The sequence below is a fragment of the Neofelis nebulosa genome, chromosome 13 (assembly GCF_028018385.1).
Source record: "Neofelis nebulosa isolate mNeoNeb1 chromosome 13, mNeoNeb1.pri, whole genome shotgun sequence".
Lineage (NCBI taxonomy): Eukaryota > Metazoa > Chordata > Mammalia > Carnivora > Felidae > Neofelis > Neofelis nebulosa.
The window spans coordinates 38,594,009-38,609,438 of record NC_080794.1 but is presented as its reverse complement, the minus strand read 5'-3'; the positions used below and the strand labels follow the sequence as shown (position 1 = coordinate 38,609,438).

The following is a 15,430-nucleotide window of genomic DNA, read 5'->3' as shown; positions in this document are numbered from 1 at the left end:
GTTAAGCGTCCAACTTTGGCTCAGGTCATGATCTCATGTTTTGTGAGTTCGAGCCCCACGTGGGACTCTGTTGCTGACAGCTCAGAGCCTGGAACCTGCCTCGGATTCTGTATCTCCCTCTCTCTCTGCTCACACTCTGTCTCTGTCTCTCTCTCTGTCTCTCTCTCTCTCTCTCTCTCAAAAATAAATAAACATTAAAAAAATTAAAAGAAAAGACCACCTCTCACTTCTCGTGCCTTCTGTTGTTCAGCTAATATTAACAGAACTCATAACCTTTAAATGTTCTGCCAGTTGATTTGAAATAGACCTGAAACATTTGCTTAAAATGAATTACTCCCATTTTACTCAGGATTCTTGCCTATTGCAACTGATTTTCTTTTGTCCACGGCTGTTCTGAATAATGTCATGTAATTGCATCCTTAACACTTTTCTTCCACCTTACCTGCTTTTAGTTTGCTTCCTATAGTCTGAGTTCCTTAATAATCCATTTTCAGGGTGTCTGGGTGGCTCAGTCGGTTGAGCGTCCAGCTTGGCTCTGGTCATGATCTCATGGTTCGTGGGTTCAAGCCCCACATCGGGCTCTGTGCTAACAGTTCAGAGCCTGGAGCCTGCTTCAGATTCTGTCTCCCTGGTCTGTCTCTGCCCTTCCCCTACTTGTGCTGTCTGTCTCTCAAAAATAAACTTAAAAAAATTTTTTTTTAAGGAATCCATTCTCTGCATCTGTTCGTGTATAGATTTTTGATTTACCACATTCCAGGACCTCCCTGCAAGTTGTTCTGTTCCCCAGTTTGATGATCACAGAGGCAGGTAAGTGACATATAGCTGGGGCCAGATATAAGCAGAAAGTTAGGTCTTGCAGTCATATAGGACCATTGTCCTAATAACTTACGATAGACTCTGGAGCTTGGTAAGTGAAAAGGAGCTAGGAATGCATAATTAAATCCCTTGGATCAGTATTCATTATAGGAAGGAATGAGAAGATGTTTGAATTGATTCTTTTATATTTTCTGTTCCTAGAAGTAGAATGCATTTTTAGTAATATTTTGATTTTGCTTATTTTATTCCTCTTCTTATTCACTCTTTTGAAATAAATGGAGTGTGCCTGATATGACATTCACTCAGAAAGTACCTTGCTTTCCTTTCAGAGAAAGTGAATTTTACAAATTAATTTTGTTTCCCCTACAATTGATTTTCTTCTATACCATTAAATGACCATTTCTGTTCTTCTTTCTTGGGTATTACATTTGTACTTAATATACAAATTAAGTATATTAATCATTGTGTTTGAGCAGTGTTGTTAGGCTAAAAGGGACTTTGGGCTTGGGGTAACTCTTCCTGGGTCTGGATTAACATCCAGAACTCTAGGAGTTCCCACTGCTCTGAGCTAGTGCCTCCCTTTCCAACCAACTAATGACTTCTGAACTAATCCTAGGTGTTTTTTGTTTGTTATTGTTTGTTTGTTTTTCTGCCACTGTGGACTAAGAGCATAAATGCTGCCTTAGTAAGAGAGGTTAAAGAAGCAGTAGGTTTCATCTTTCCTTAGCCTGACTGGCCTTTGGTGAGTTTGGGTGTGTTGACAGAATAAATACTGAACCATCTTGGCAGACAAGGAAGGTCAGAAAGAGAGAAGTCCATGGGCAGGGGGCCAGGTCCCTCCTTGCCTCGTTAGGGAGAATTCAGTGTTGTCTGTCTGGTTGGCGGGGTATACCTAATCACAGAGACACAGCATTTCAGCAGTTTGCAAAGGAAAGTGATACGAAGGGACAGCTGCAAGTCAGCCACAGCTTAGATCTGAGGAGATCAAGCATTCGCTTCACTTGGAAGAAAGAGAGAAGGAAGGAAGCCTAGGGCTTAGCAGGGTAAGTTCCTTTCCCTTCAAATCATCTGCTTGCTTAGTTTATAGTTGAGTAAAACATTTATCACCCCAAGGAGTGTTAGCACTGATTAAGCATCTGAATGTGCTTAATAATAGTGTTCCTAATGGATTCCTCCTTTTCGCTTTCTCTTTCCTAACTCCTTTTGAGGATCCCCAATGACTAGCATCACTCTCCCCTTTCCCTGCCTCCCCAAAGATGTTTTGTGTTTGCTGGTGAATTACAGAAAATTACATAGGTCTTCCTGGTCTGGAGATAGCGAGAAGATACTGTGGTAGGTGAAACTTGAGGCTTTTGGTGGTGAGGGAGAAGGATGGGAGACCTGGTCTGGGAATAGGCTAATATTTAGGGAATTTGGAGATGAAGGATAATAGTTTTTCTATACCGTCCAGTTCACGTCTCCTTTTTAGTCCTTGGTGTTGGTGTTTTCTCTTTTATATATGGAGAATAAATTAGAGCCCAAGCCACTGGGGGCAGCTAGAAAAAAGGTGATTCCTTGCTAGGTGACATAGACTCTGATCTCTAGAAAATTCTGAAAGCTCATTATATGTAATTCTTTCCAACTTCTCCCTTGTCCTCTATGTTTTTTTGCCTTTGTTTCTCTCAGTCCCGTCCCTCCCCTCAAACTTGGAGGATCCTGGGACTCTGTGCAGAAAAGTTAGAACCAAGGAAGCTGTGTCTGGGCCTGGGGTACACAAACTCAGACATGAGCTTCATGTAGATGCAAATGCAAGGACCTGGCTTCTCATTCCCACCTTCTTACCTTCCTGCCAGAAATTTAGTTAGTTTGTATCATGAGCCCATTCTAGACAGAGGAAACTCTCAGGGATTTCATCGCTCCACTCCTCCTCAAACTGTGATTCCTTCACTTCCCAGTGAGTTCAGCCAACTTCTAGAGAGCCAAGAGTTAGTCTTCCTTTCAAGAAGGACCTCTTTGGAAAGGCAGATAAGTGAGGCAATACATTTCTTGTCTTAATTGGCTTCCATTGCAGAAGACTTTTAGTTGAACATCAGGAATATATATTTATTAATCCTGGGATTTAAGACCCTTGACTTATATCAGAACAAAGATAATTTTTCTCCATACCTGTAAAGAAAAGAGGAATCCATTCTTTCAAGGTTCAAGAAGGTGTTTTCTTGCCTGAGGAGGCTGGGTAGGTAGAGCAGATGAATGCTTCTAAAGTTGCAATGATTCTGGAAATGTGATGAGAATGTGTGGTGATTAAAAGTGGAGGGAAGATTCAGGTCACTTGTTGGAAATGGGGTACTCAGGTGTGAAGGCATCCTTTAGTAAAGGGACCCTTAAATCTTAAAATAATCTACCACCTTCAGGTCTAATTTCTTCTGTATTAGTGAGAATGTAGAATGCAGATGAGCTTAGCTATCTCTGTTCTTTGGACTCTGAAAACATCCATTTATCTGTGGTATGAGGGGAGAGATTACACAGGTGGAATGAAAGGAGGGGAAAGAAAGTACAAAAGAAAATACAAATTAGTTCCCTCATTAACTGAGGACAGCAGTTTGCAAAAAGCCATGTCATAAGGTAATAGCTTTTCTTTTTTTTAAGTTTCAATTTTAATTCCAGTTAGTTACAATGTTATGTTAGTTTCAGGTGTACAGATAATAGATTTTAGTGGATGATTCTGGGAGGTTTTTGTTTGTTCTGCCACCTACACTTCATCTGAATGATGATTCTAGAGTTTTTTTCCTAACAAATCTGGTCCAGAAGGATTAAATGTCAGACTATTTTTGTAACAAAACATGATCCCTGATTTGAACTTTAAAAGTTACCTTATTCATAGTAAAACCAACCACTGTCAGCCTTTTTATCCTCTGCCATTTCCCTGTCCCTGGAGGCAGTTAATTGGAAAGTTAATATTTAGATTCTCAACCTCTACAGGTACCTTTCTTTTTTATTTTTTAATTGAGATGAAATTCACAACATAAATTAATCCTTTTAAAGTGAGCAATTAAATGGCATGTCCTACATTCACATGGTTGTGCAACCACCACCTCTATCTGGTTCCAAAACATTTTCATCTTCCCAAAAGAAAACCTCATAACCAGAGGTGCCTGGTGGCTCAGTTGGGTAAGTGTCTGACTCTTGATTTTGGCTCAGGTCGTGACCTTACAGTTCCATGGGTTCGAACCCCAAGTTGGGCTCTGCACTGACAGAGCCTGCTTGGGATTCTCTCTCTCCCTCTCTCTGTCCCTCCCCTACTTGAGTGCATGCTCTCTTATGCTCTCTTATGCTCTCTCTCTTTTTCAAAATAAATAAACTTAAAAAAAAAAAAAAAGGAAACCCCATAACCATTTAGCAGTTACTCCCCATTCCTCTTCCACCCAGTCCCTGGCAACCAGGAGTTGATTTCTGTCTGTGGGTTTACCTTTCCTCGATATTTCATATAAATGAAATCATATAACGTGACCTTTTGACTTCTTTCAGTTAGCATAATGCTTTTGAGGTTCATCCACATTGTAGCATATTATCAGTACTTCATTTCTTTTTATGGTGTCATATCTAAGAAATTGCCAAATCCATATTATGACCTTTTCCCTTTGTGTTCTTCTAAGACTTTATAGTTTTAGTTCGTAATGTTTATGTTGTTATAGTCAAACTCAAATCATTCTATTTCATTAATTTCTAGAGTGTTCCCATCTACATTTCTTTTTTTTTTTTAATTTTTTTTTTTTTAACGTTTATTTATTTTTGAGACAGAGAGAGACAGAGCATGAACGGGGGAGGGGCAGAGAGAGAGGGAGACACAGAATCGGAAACAGGCTCCAGGCTCTGAGCCATCTGCCCAGAGCCCGACGTGGGGCTCGAACTCACGGACCGCGAGATCGTGACCTGAGCCGAAGTCGGACGCTTAACCGACTGAGCCACCTAGGCACCCCCCCATCTACATTTCTATGCTCATGCTCTTCTCTGTGCTAAGAATTCCTTTTTTTATCTCATGTATTCAAAGAATTACCATCGTTCATGGTCTATTTTGACTGCTACCTGCTTTACAAAGTCTTCCTACAGCTAACCAACTAAAGAGACTCTTCTGATTTCCCACTAGTGCTTTAGTTTCACTTACAGTATTTATATACTGCCTTATGTTATGATTTACATTTGATCCCTCTACAGGACATCTAGATGTTGAGTATATTTTTCATATTTGTTTCCATTATTTTATGAGTGATTATATATGTTTAGCAATAAATATTTGTTGAGTGAATGCATGTTTTTATTTTTCCCAATATAGTTCCTTTTGTTTACTCAACAATTGTAGAAGGAATGGGAGAAGACAAGCCAAGAAAGGAGAATATCACAGAGTTCCTGCTAGGTAGTGGGTGGGTGCGGGATCAGTTCTACTTCAAAACTCGCCTCTTTAGGAAATTTTCTTCATAATTTTTTATAACTTGCTTTGACTATATAACTCTTAGCATTGTGATGCTGATTTTGTGTTGCGTTTAATTTCTTCCTCTGGGTCTATTGCTTACAACTGTGATGATAGGTTTTCTAAAATGAATGTTTTATTTCCCTAACTAAGTGAAATTGACTAATTCTCCAATTAGCTGGTAGTTTTGGACAACCAAAACTTTTGTTTGCTTTTTTCTCTCTTTTGATTTTTTTTTCTCTCTTTTTGAAATCAAGAGTCAGACACTTACCCATCTGAGCCACCAGGCACCTCTGGTTATGAGGTTTTCTTTTGGGATGATGAAAATGTTTTGGAACTAGATAGAGGTGGTGGTTGCACAACCATGTGAATGTAGGACATGCCATATAATTGCTCACTTTAAAAGGATTTTTGATTTTTTAAAAGGATTATATGAATAATATATAAATATATTCTAACTATTCAAGAGTCAAATATCACAGATAGATCTAAAGTTCCTTTTGATTAACCCAGTTCCTGTCCCATTACTTCTTTCTGTCCTCAGTGTTAATCACTGTTATTGGTTTTACATGAGACCTGCCAGACCTTTTCCTGTGCATTTCCTTACATATGTATTTAAATTTTATGTAAAACTTAATATGTAACACATATATGTATAATTATGTTCATATATAATTATTTCCCTGCTGTTTTTTTATAATCGCCTATGGTGATCAATAATCAGTAGATACCAAATAAGTCTTACGGATACCTAGGTCTGAGAGACTAGAATGAGAAGTGAAAGGTCAAACATATGAAAACACATCATATGTGACCAACTTGCAAAGTTTCATTCCATATCTATTCTGTGTATAGTCCCCAGGTATCAGTGGACAGCCATGGCTCCAAGATCTCGGCAGCGAAGAAGGCACAAGAAACCCCCTTCATCAGTGGCTCCCATGGTTGTGACCCCATCCACAGTTGTGACCCCTGTGCCTCTGACCCTCTCAAAACCTGACCCTAGCATTGATGCGCTTGGCTTCTTCTCCTTGGAAAATAATGTTCCTGGCCTATCTCAGCTAATCCTTCAAAAGCTAAGCATGAAAAGCTATGAAGAATACAAGTGAGTGACTCGCTCTATGGAAGAATAATATCTCTAGTAGAAGTGATTTTAGAAGGCAAAGAGGGAGTATAGCTTGGAGAATATGGGGCATTTACAATGAGGGAGTCTCTCATCCTGACTTTTGTAAGTTTTATTACTATAGAAGAAATATAATTTGCTTATGTGAGAAATAGTGGGAGTAGATGGAAATATATTGGAGGCAAGGTATAGGTCATGAAAGGTTTTGGAGATAACTCTTTTTCCTATTGCCACTTATTCACCGTGCCATTTCTGCAGGTTGGTGCTAGATGGGGGTGCTTCTGTATCAGGCTTTGGATTTCGATGCCCTCAAGAAATGTTCCAGAAGATGGAGGACACATTCCGATTCTGTGCTCACTGTAGAGCTCTCCCTAGTGGTCTTTCAGACTCCAAGGTCTTGCGGCAGTGCAAAAGGTGACTCGTTGGGGGCTAAATGGGGAGTCATCCAGAAATGATCCTATTCTAAGACTTCCTTGCAGGAGGAAAAGTCTAAGAGTTTTCAAAATAACTTAAGGCCCACTCATTTTGTGTGATCCAGGCCACAGAAAGATTAGAAAAGGATTGGGCTCCTTCTTATTTTGGGTATTATGGGGAGGTCAGACAGATTATGGTACAATAGTCCCCTCCCCCCCACCTGCAGTTTGCTTTCTGTGGTTTCACTTATCCATGGTCAACCATGGTCTGGGAGCAGATGATCCTCCTCTGACTATTGTCAAAAAGTCTATAGTAGTGTAATGCTGTGTTGCAGTGCTTATGTCATTCATCTCACTTCATCTCATCATGTAGGCATTTTATCATCTCACATTATCACAAGAAGAAGGGTGAGTACAATACAGTAAGATCTTTTGAGAGAGAGACCACTTTCATATAACATTATAGTATATTATAATTGTCTTATTGTTAATCTCTTACTGTGCCTAATTTATAAATTTTATCATAGATACATATGTATGTATGTATGTATAGGAGGAAACAGTATATACAGGGTTTAGGTCATCCGTGAGTTCGGTATCCATTGGGGATCTTGGAACATATTCCCTTTGGATAAGGGGGGACGACTGTATAATCTTCTTTACCTCCCTCCTCTTCAGTACTCAAGGTATAAGATCATTATCTCTTCTGGGGAGTTGAGCCATACCTGTGATAATAGGGCAGCTGCAAACTCCTGTTATTTATTTTTTCTGTAAGTGATGTAAAAAGTGAGTTGTTCCAGATATAGACTGAGGTATCACTCTAACCCAAGAGAATAATTACATTCCTAGCCTCTCATGCCTCCCCTCCCAAATATAATCTCCAAATTTAGTGCATCAGTTGTCACTCCTCTCCTTACCTTCCTTATCCAGTGATCTTTCTTCCTAGGTGCAGGAATATCAGTTCCCTTCCCCTGACATACCTTTGAGGTATAGGAACATCTGTTTCTGGGGCTCATTCTTTCAGGTGCAGAAATGTCTATTACTGTGGTCCAGAGTGCCAGAGGTCAGACTGGCCAGCACACAGGAAGGTTTGTCAAGAGCTGCGTCTTGTAGCTGTGGACCGTTTCATGGAATGGCTCCTAGTCACAGGTGAAGTGATAGTGGTCATAATTGGTTGTACTTGGAGAGAGAGATGAAAGCATGTTGTTAGAAGGAAAAAATGAGAAACTGAGTGGGGCACTCCTGGTCACAAGTTGGGAGAGTACACTTGGAAAGAATATTGAAGCCAGGAAAGGATTATGTCATTCTTATTTCTTCTTTCCTACAGGTGCTTTTGTCCTACCTTCAGGGCCTTGGCCATGCCTGGCTGAAACTGTACAGAGCTGGGATACCTGGTTTTCTATGCGGCATTTACAGCTAGATGCTACACTGGATGCTGTGCTAGGTAGTCATGCCATGACCACCCTGTGGGCCAGCGTAGGACGGCCAAGGCCAGACCCAGATGTCTTGCAGGGCTCTTTGAAGCGGCTGCTGACAGATGCCCTCTCACGACCCTTGACACTGGGCCTTGGGCTTCGGGCCTTGGGGATAAATGTTGGGAAGATTGGGGGAAGCACAGTGCATGTGGTTGGTGCTTCCCACGTGGAGACATTCCTCACTCGCCCTGAGGACTATGATGAGCTTGGCTACATGTTTCCTGGACACCTTGGCCTCCGTGTGATCATGGTGGGTATAGACGTATCTGCTGGCTTTACACAGAACCCCTCAACTCCCATCCTGGAACCTGGCACAGTTCAGCTCAGTGGCCATAGAGGCCTCTATCATGACTTCTGGGAGGAGGAGGTAGAGACTGGGCGGATAGCCCATCCAGATTTGGTGGTGACATTCCATCCAGGTAAGAATCATTTAGGGGAATACTGGGTGGCTTTTCTGGGAATTTCTATCCTGACTCTTGTATTTTCTATATTTGGAATCCCATTCATTTGGTCAGGTTAAACACAATATGATGACAACTTTGGTTGATCATTAGCCATTTGTGCTATGCCCGGGTTCAGAATTTTCCACTGAAGAACCTGGGGTAGATGATGATGGTAAATGAGCATTGGAGGTGAGCAAGGTGAGGAGAAGGGTGAACACAATTTAAAAAAAAAAAAAAAAAAAGTCTCTTGCTTAGGCCCTACTTCAGCCTTTCCCCTCTCTATATCCATTTCTATTTTTGTTGTTTTTTCCATAGGTTTCCATGCTTCCCCAGACTTAATGGAGGCCTGGCTGCCCACCCTCTTGCTACTTCGTGATTATGAGATCCCTACATTAATCACTGTTTACAGGTTTCAACTTCCTCCTATTTTTGATATATCCCTGACTCACTCAACACCTCTCTTTAAATTTTTGTTAATGTTTATTATTCATTTTTGACACAGAGAGAGAGACAGAGCGTGGGGGGGGGGGGCGGGCGGAGAGAGAGAGGGAGACACAGAGTCCGAAGCAGGCTCCAGGCTCTGAGCTCTGAGCTGTCAGCACAGAGCCCGATGTGGGGCTTGAATTCACGAACCGTGAGATCATGACCTGAGCGAAAGTCAGATGCTTAACTGACTGAGCCACCCAGGCGCCCCTCAACACCTCTCTTTATAAAGATGAGCTCATTTCTCTCCCCTTTGCTCATCTTCTATCTTCTGGTGAGGATTTTCTTCCTTTCCACACTTGGCTTTCTAATCCCCTTAGAACCAAGTCCTATGCTAGTTAATCAGGTGATTAGTGAGACATTTGGTAGGAAGGGATATCCCCTCGCCTAAACCAGCCTTAGGTAATTTTGGGGATTAATGAGTACAGAAGCATCAAGTTCTGAGAAATTTCTCTCCTATGTTTCTCATAATTAGCACAGCATTTTATTTATTTATTTTTTTTTATCTGTCTCCCATAGCCATCAGGAATTGGCAGCCTCATTACAGATTCTGGTGGACTTGGATACAAACATCACCGCCTATGGAGCTAACCCTTTTGCATCCCTCAAACCTGAACAGGCCTATTCCAACCCCAACAAGCAGCCAGTATACTGCAATGCCTATTATATCATCTTTCTTGGAAGTTCCTGCCAGTTGGATAGGAGGCAACTGGAAGAAAAAGTAGATGGTGGAGTTTAAATAGCTGACCCAGATCCTGACTGGATTTCTAGAAAATGGGGAGGTTGTAATGAAATTACTCTGCTGATGTCAGGTTGTTGCTGACTTTGAAATCCACTATGTCCTAAACCTCATTCACTTGTCCAGGTAAAGATTCTCAGCTGAATGGGAGTTCTGTGTGATGTGACTCATTTCTAAGAGGTTAGCCATAAATAGCTTCTAGAGACAGGATTCTAGATTTAATACATGGCAAGAGGCCCTGGTATGTCTTTCCAGCCTAGAATTCCTAATAGTTTCCTTTGTGAGAAAGTTTTACCTTGAATCAGATGGTGTAAAGGAGAAGAATGGCACCTTATTCTTTTGGAAAAGACTTTCTTGTTATCCAGAAATCTTGGCTAAAAAACGGAGAGGTGTTAACGACTTGAAGGGGTACATGAATGGGCAAGTCAGAGAAGCGGTTGGGAACGTGGGAGAAGTTGTGAGGATTGGTATGTTGTTCTATTTCCTGGCTTTTTCTAGATAAATATCTTATTTTCTTCTTTTCTATTGGGCTCTTCTCACCCTAGAGTAGCTTTTTGCTTGGTGTTATATTTAAATATCCCAGGGTATATCAGGCTTTAGTTGAATGTACTGGAGTTATTTGTTATTACCTAGTCTATACCATAATAAACTCAGTTTGGGGCTTCTTGTTGTATCCTTTTTCCTATTCACTGGCAAGTATTACTTGTCTACTCACAATACCTCAAGACTTGAGGTTTCTCTTTTGCGAAAAGAGTTGTTAGCACCAGCTCTCTGGGCCTGCTACTCTGCCACTTCCCATCTCATGCCATCCTTCTCTTATCATTCTCAAGATGAGGATTTTCCTTAAATATTCATTCCTACAACCTTGCCATGACCTCAGCCTCCCACCCCCAGCCCTAACACATGCATATACATTTTTATTGCCCACTCTGCGAGGGGTAATATTAGAATTCACATATTCATTCACAGTATGAAGTTAGTACCTACCGTGTGAAAGGTACTGCATTACAGCTTTGGAGAGTTACAAAGGTGAATGAGAGATGGACCTTATTTTTAACCTAGGAAGGGAAGTAATACATATACATAGATAATCTCTATTATAAGATGTGATATGGAATAAGAACCATGAGAGAGGCCTGTACTCCTAAGGTAATAGAGTGAAAAGAGAGATCACTAAGTGAATAGTGAAGCTCTTGTGAAGTAGAATTTTATTAAACAAATGGAGGGCAGGTCATTTCAGATGGAAGGAACAACAGGAATAAGAGTTAAGCAGAAAAGAATAGGAGATATTTTAGGGTACATTGGGGGATTAGTATAAATTTAGTCTGGAAGGTATATTGAGACCAGATTATAGAAGGAGCATAGCTTACTGGTCAGTTTTAGATTTACATAGATCTGAGTACGAATCCTGGAGCAACTACCAAATATGTTTGTGTCTGTGGGAAAGCTAAACTTCTCTAAGTTTCCTTAATTTCCTCATCTGTAAAATTGGGATGATGCCTAGTATTAAGTTACATTAAGAGTTAAATGAAAATGTTTACAAAATTGGAAGACTCACACATTCCAATTGCAAAATTCTACAAAGCAATAGTAATCAAGACAGTGTAGTACTAGCCTAGGATAGATATATGGATCAATGAAATAGAATTGAGAAGCAAGAAATTCTTAACATTTATGATCAGTTGATTTTTGACAAGAGTGACAAAACAATCCAATGGGAAAAGAACAGACTTTTTAACAGACAGTGCTGGAACAACTGGATTCCACATGCAGAAGAATGAAGTTGGACGCCCCCTCCACACACACACAACATAAAAAAATTAACTCAAATTGTATCGAAGATATAAATCACTAAAACTGTACAATTCTTAGAAAAAAACATAGGGGTAAATCTTAATGAAGTTGGATTGGGCAATGGTTTCTTAAATATGACACCAAACGTATAACCGACCAAAATAAAAATAGATAAATTGGACTTTATTAAAATTAAAAACTAGTGAAAAAGGCACCATCAAAAAAGTGTAAAGAATGGGAGAAAATATTCATAAATCATATATCTGATAATGGACTAATATCCAGAATATATATAAAGGTTACAACTCAATAAAAGAACAAATAACCCAATTAAAAAATGGGCAGGGGCACCTAGGTGGCTCAGTGGGTTAAGTGTCTGACTTTGGCTCAGGTCATGATCTCACCGTTCATGAGTTTGAGCCCTGCTTTGGGCTCTCTGCTATCAGCGTGGAGCCTGCTTTGGGTCCTCAGTCTCCCTCTCTTTCTGCCCCTCCCCTGCCTCTCTCTCTTTCTCTCTCTCTCTCTCTCCCCCTCCCTCAAAAATTTAAAAAAAAAAATGGACAAATGATCCAAATAAATATTTCTCCAAAGAATATATACAAATGATCTGTAAACACATGAAAATATGCTTAACATCTTTAGTTATCAGGAAATACAAGTCAAAACCATAATGAAATGGCACTTCATCCACTAGAATGGCAGTAATAAAAAAGAAAAATAACAAGTGTTGTGATGTAGAGAAATTGTAACCCTTATACACTTATGGTGGGGATACAAAATGGTGCAGCTATTTTGGAAAACAGTCTGGCAGTAACTTCCCAAGAAGTTAAATTTTGAGTTACCATTTGATCCTGTAATTCTGCTCCTTGGTATGTACCCATGAGAAATGAAACCATGTATACAAACTGCCATAGCAGCATTATTCATAATAGCCAAAAGATAAAAATCCAAATGTCCATCAATTTATGAATGGGTAAATAAAATGTGTGTCCATGTAATGAAATGTTTGGGCTTAGAAAGGAATGAAGTACTTATTCATGCTACAATGTAGATGAACCTTGAAAACATGTTCATTGATGTTCATGTTAAGTGAAAGTCACAAAGACCATATGGTATATGAGTGCATTTATAAGAAATGTCTAGAGTAGTCAAATCTATGAGACAAAGTAGATTAGTGGCAGCATACAGATGAGCAGGATGAGGGTATCGGGGTAATGGCTAAAAGGTATGGATTTTATTTTGCGGGTGATATAAATGTTATAAAATTGATTGTGGTGATGGTACAGCTCTGCGAATATATTAGAAACCATTGAATTGGACACTTTACATGAGCGAATTATATCTCCATAAAGCTGTTACCAAAAGCATTTTTTTTAATCTTAGAGAATATAAAAAATTTGCTAAGTGCTTAACACAATGCCCTAGCACATGGTTCATACTTAATAAATGGTAGCCATTGTTGAATCCATACCACTTTAATTTTACACAGTAACAAACAGATTGAGTTAGCAATACTGTATGAGTACTGATTTGACAAGGAAAAACCAGTTGGATACATCATGAGAGGAGATAATGCAGGTGCCACTGAGGTGATAGTAGGCATGGAAAGGAAGAGGTAATTTCTAACAAGTAAATAGTGACATTTTATAGATAAAGCATGAAAGTAAAATCTATAGGGTTTGGTTACTGATGGTGATGGATGAAGTGTGTTATATCTATCAGAATCACCTCAGGAGACAGAAACCACACAGTAATAAATGAGACAAAAATTTCCAACTTACTAGCTGGGGTGATAGTGCATAAAAGTCTAAATGCCTAGCTTCATGCTAAATGCTGAGAAATCTAAAATGGCTTCTGCCCTTAGAGTGTTTACAGTTTAATAGAAGACTGACATAAACAAGAGCAATATAATAGAGTTGTATTTTCTAACTCAGCAAATGAAATGAAAAAAAATTGCATTTTTAAAAGTTTATTTACTTTGAGAAAGTGAGCAAGCAAGTGTGCATGCTAGCAGGGGAGGGACAGAGAGCAAGGGAGAGAGAGAGAGAATTCTAGAGAGAGAGAGAATTCAGCAGACTCCATGCTGGTCAGAGTGAGCCTGGCATGACCTGAGCTGAAATCAAGAGTTGGACGCTCAGGGCGCCTGGGTGGCGCAGTCGGTTAAGCGTCCGACTTCAGCCAGGTCACAATCTCGCGTTCTGTGAGTTCGAGCCCCGCGTCAAACTCTCGGCTGATGGCTCGGAGCCTGGAGCCTGTTTCCAATTCTGTGTGTCCCTCTCTCTCTGCCCCTCCCCCGTTCATGCTCTGTCTCTCTCTGTCCCAAAAATAAATAAAAAAAACGTTGAAAAAAAAAAAAATTTGGACGCTCAACCAACTGAGCCTCCCAGGAGCCTCCCAAATTTGCATTTTTAAAATTGTATTGAAAATCCCTTAGAATAGCAATACATTGGATTCTGCCACATCCTCATCTCAGCAGGTCTATCAGAGCCATTTTTGCCTCTAGTATTGGACATTAATCTCTGCTTATTTGATCACCAGATCAAATGTTGGCTTGGGTTTGGAGAGCCCTGTTGTAGTCAAATACTTATTGAACATTTATTACTAGACTCTAGAGATATTCCTATTCTCAATGAGCTTACATTCTAGTAGGGAGGGCAAACGATAGACATACAAAATTTCAGATTCTTTTAAGTGATACAAAGAAAATATAATAGTGTGTAACTGATGGTGGTGTTGGTGGCAATGGTGACTACTAATGCCACAACGTTCAGGCAATACCCATCTCTCTGAGGAGATGGATGACATTTGAGATGATGCAGTGGAGAACATTCCTAGTAGAAGCAATAAGTGTGAAGATCGTAAGAATCTCTGATGTGTTTGTGCACAAACCTGGTATGTTTTCCTGGACATAAGGCCACTTTGACCAGAGTTTAATGATTGAGAAAGAAGTTGAAGACGAATGAGATCAGAGAGGTAGGCAGGAGCCAGACTATATAGGGCGTTTCGGACCATGGCCAAGAGTTTGGGTTTTATAATCAAGGGAATGACATGACCCAATTTATTCTTTAGAAAAAACATTTTAGTTCAAGAGTTTCTTAATCTCAGCACTATTGACTTTTGGGATGGAATAATCCTTTGTTGAAGGGGGCTGCCTAGTGCATTGTAGAATGTTTAGTAGTATCCCTGATCTCTACCCATTAGATATTGGTAACACCTTGCCTCCTCTGGTTGTGACAATCAAAAACGTATCCAGACATTGCCAAATGTCTCCTGGGAGACAAAAATTACTGCTTTAACTGTACAAAAAATTTATTTAAATATTAGACTCTACACAGTGGAATATTCACATTAGGGGAAACATACTGGCCCCTATTTCACATGAACTCTGGTCCCTATAATGACCTTCAGAGTTGTTTCGTTGCTGCTAATTTTTTTTTTTTAAGATTATATTTTTAGGTAATCTCTACACCCAACAGGTTTTGAACTTAAACCCCAAGATCAAGAGTCACTTGCTCTTCCAACTGAGCCAGATAGGGGCACTTGTTTTTGTTAAGTTTATGCAGTTGAATGCAAGTAAATTACATGCTCATGCTGTGACTCCGCTGTTCAGTATACCACAGTGGACATCTAGATAAGGTCTATTTGGGCACAAAAAAGGGAGTAATTGCTTACCTAAGGGAAAGTAAGGAAAAGGATGAGGTCA

General features: G+C 39.9%; 2 protein-coding genes across 2 annotated transcripts in view; both read left to right on the top strand.

Moving 5' to 3' along the window:
- The first annotated feature begins 1,717 nt into the window (after nt 1–1,717).
- Nucleotides 1,718–9,950, top strand: MSS51 (MSS51 mitochondrial translational activator). The gene is made up of 7 exons (XM_058696744.1): nt 1,718–1,859; nt 6,116–6,362; nt 6,639–6,794; nt 7,818–7,942; nt 8,121–8,687; nt 9,027–9,120; nt 9,714–9,950. The coding sequence occupies exons 2-7, from the start codon at nt 6,139–6,141 to the stop codon at nt 9,931–9,933; spliced, it is 1,386 nt and encodes a 461-aa protein (XP_058552727.1). The 5' UTR covers nt 1,718–1,859; nt 6,116–6,138; the 3' UTR covers nt 9,934–9,950.
- A 14-nt stretch (nt 9,951–9,964) lies between these two features.
- The window catches only part of ANXA7 (annexin A7), a 38,544-nt gene continuing 33,078 nt past the window's right edge, over nt 9,965–15,430 (top strand). The window contains exon 1 of the mRNA XM_058696741.1: nt 9,965–10,059. The gene's annotated coding sequence lies outside the window, so the exon portion shown is untranslated. The remainder of the gene's footprint in view (nt 10,060–15,430) is intronic.

Excerpts from the sequence above, each read along its gene's own strand:
- MSS51 (XM_058696744.1), top strand. The coding sequence starts at position 6,139 with ATGGCTCCAAGATCTCGGCAGCGAAGAAGGCACAAGAAACCCCCTTCA. Across the intron at positions 6,363-6,638 it reads AAAAGCTATGAAGAATACAA|GTTGGTGCTAGATGGGGGTG; the intron begins GTGAGTGACTCG and ends CCATTTCTGCAG. Across the intron at positions 6,795-7,817 it reads GTCTTGCGGCAGTGCAAAAG|GTGCAGAAATGTCTATTACT; the intron begins GTGACTCGTTGG and ends TCATTCTTTCAG.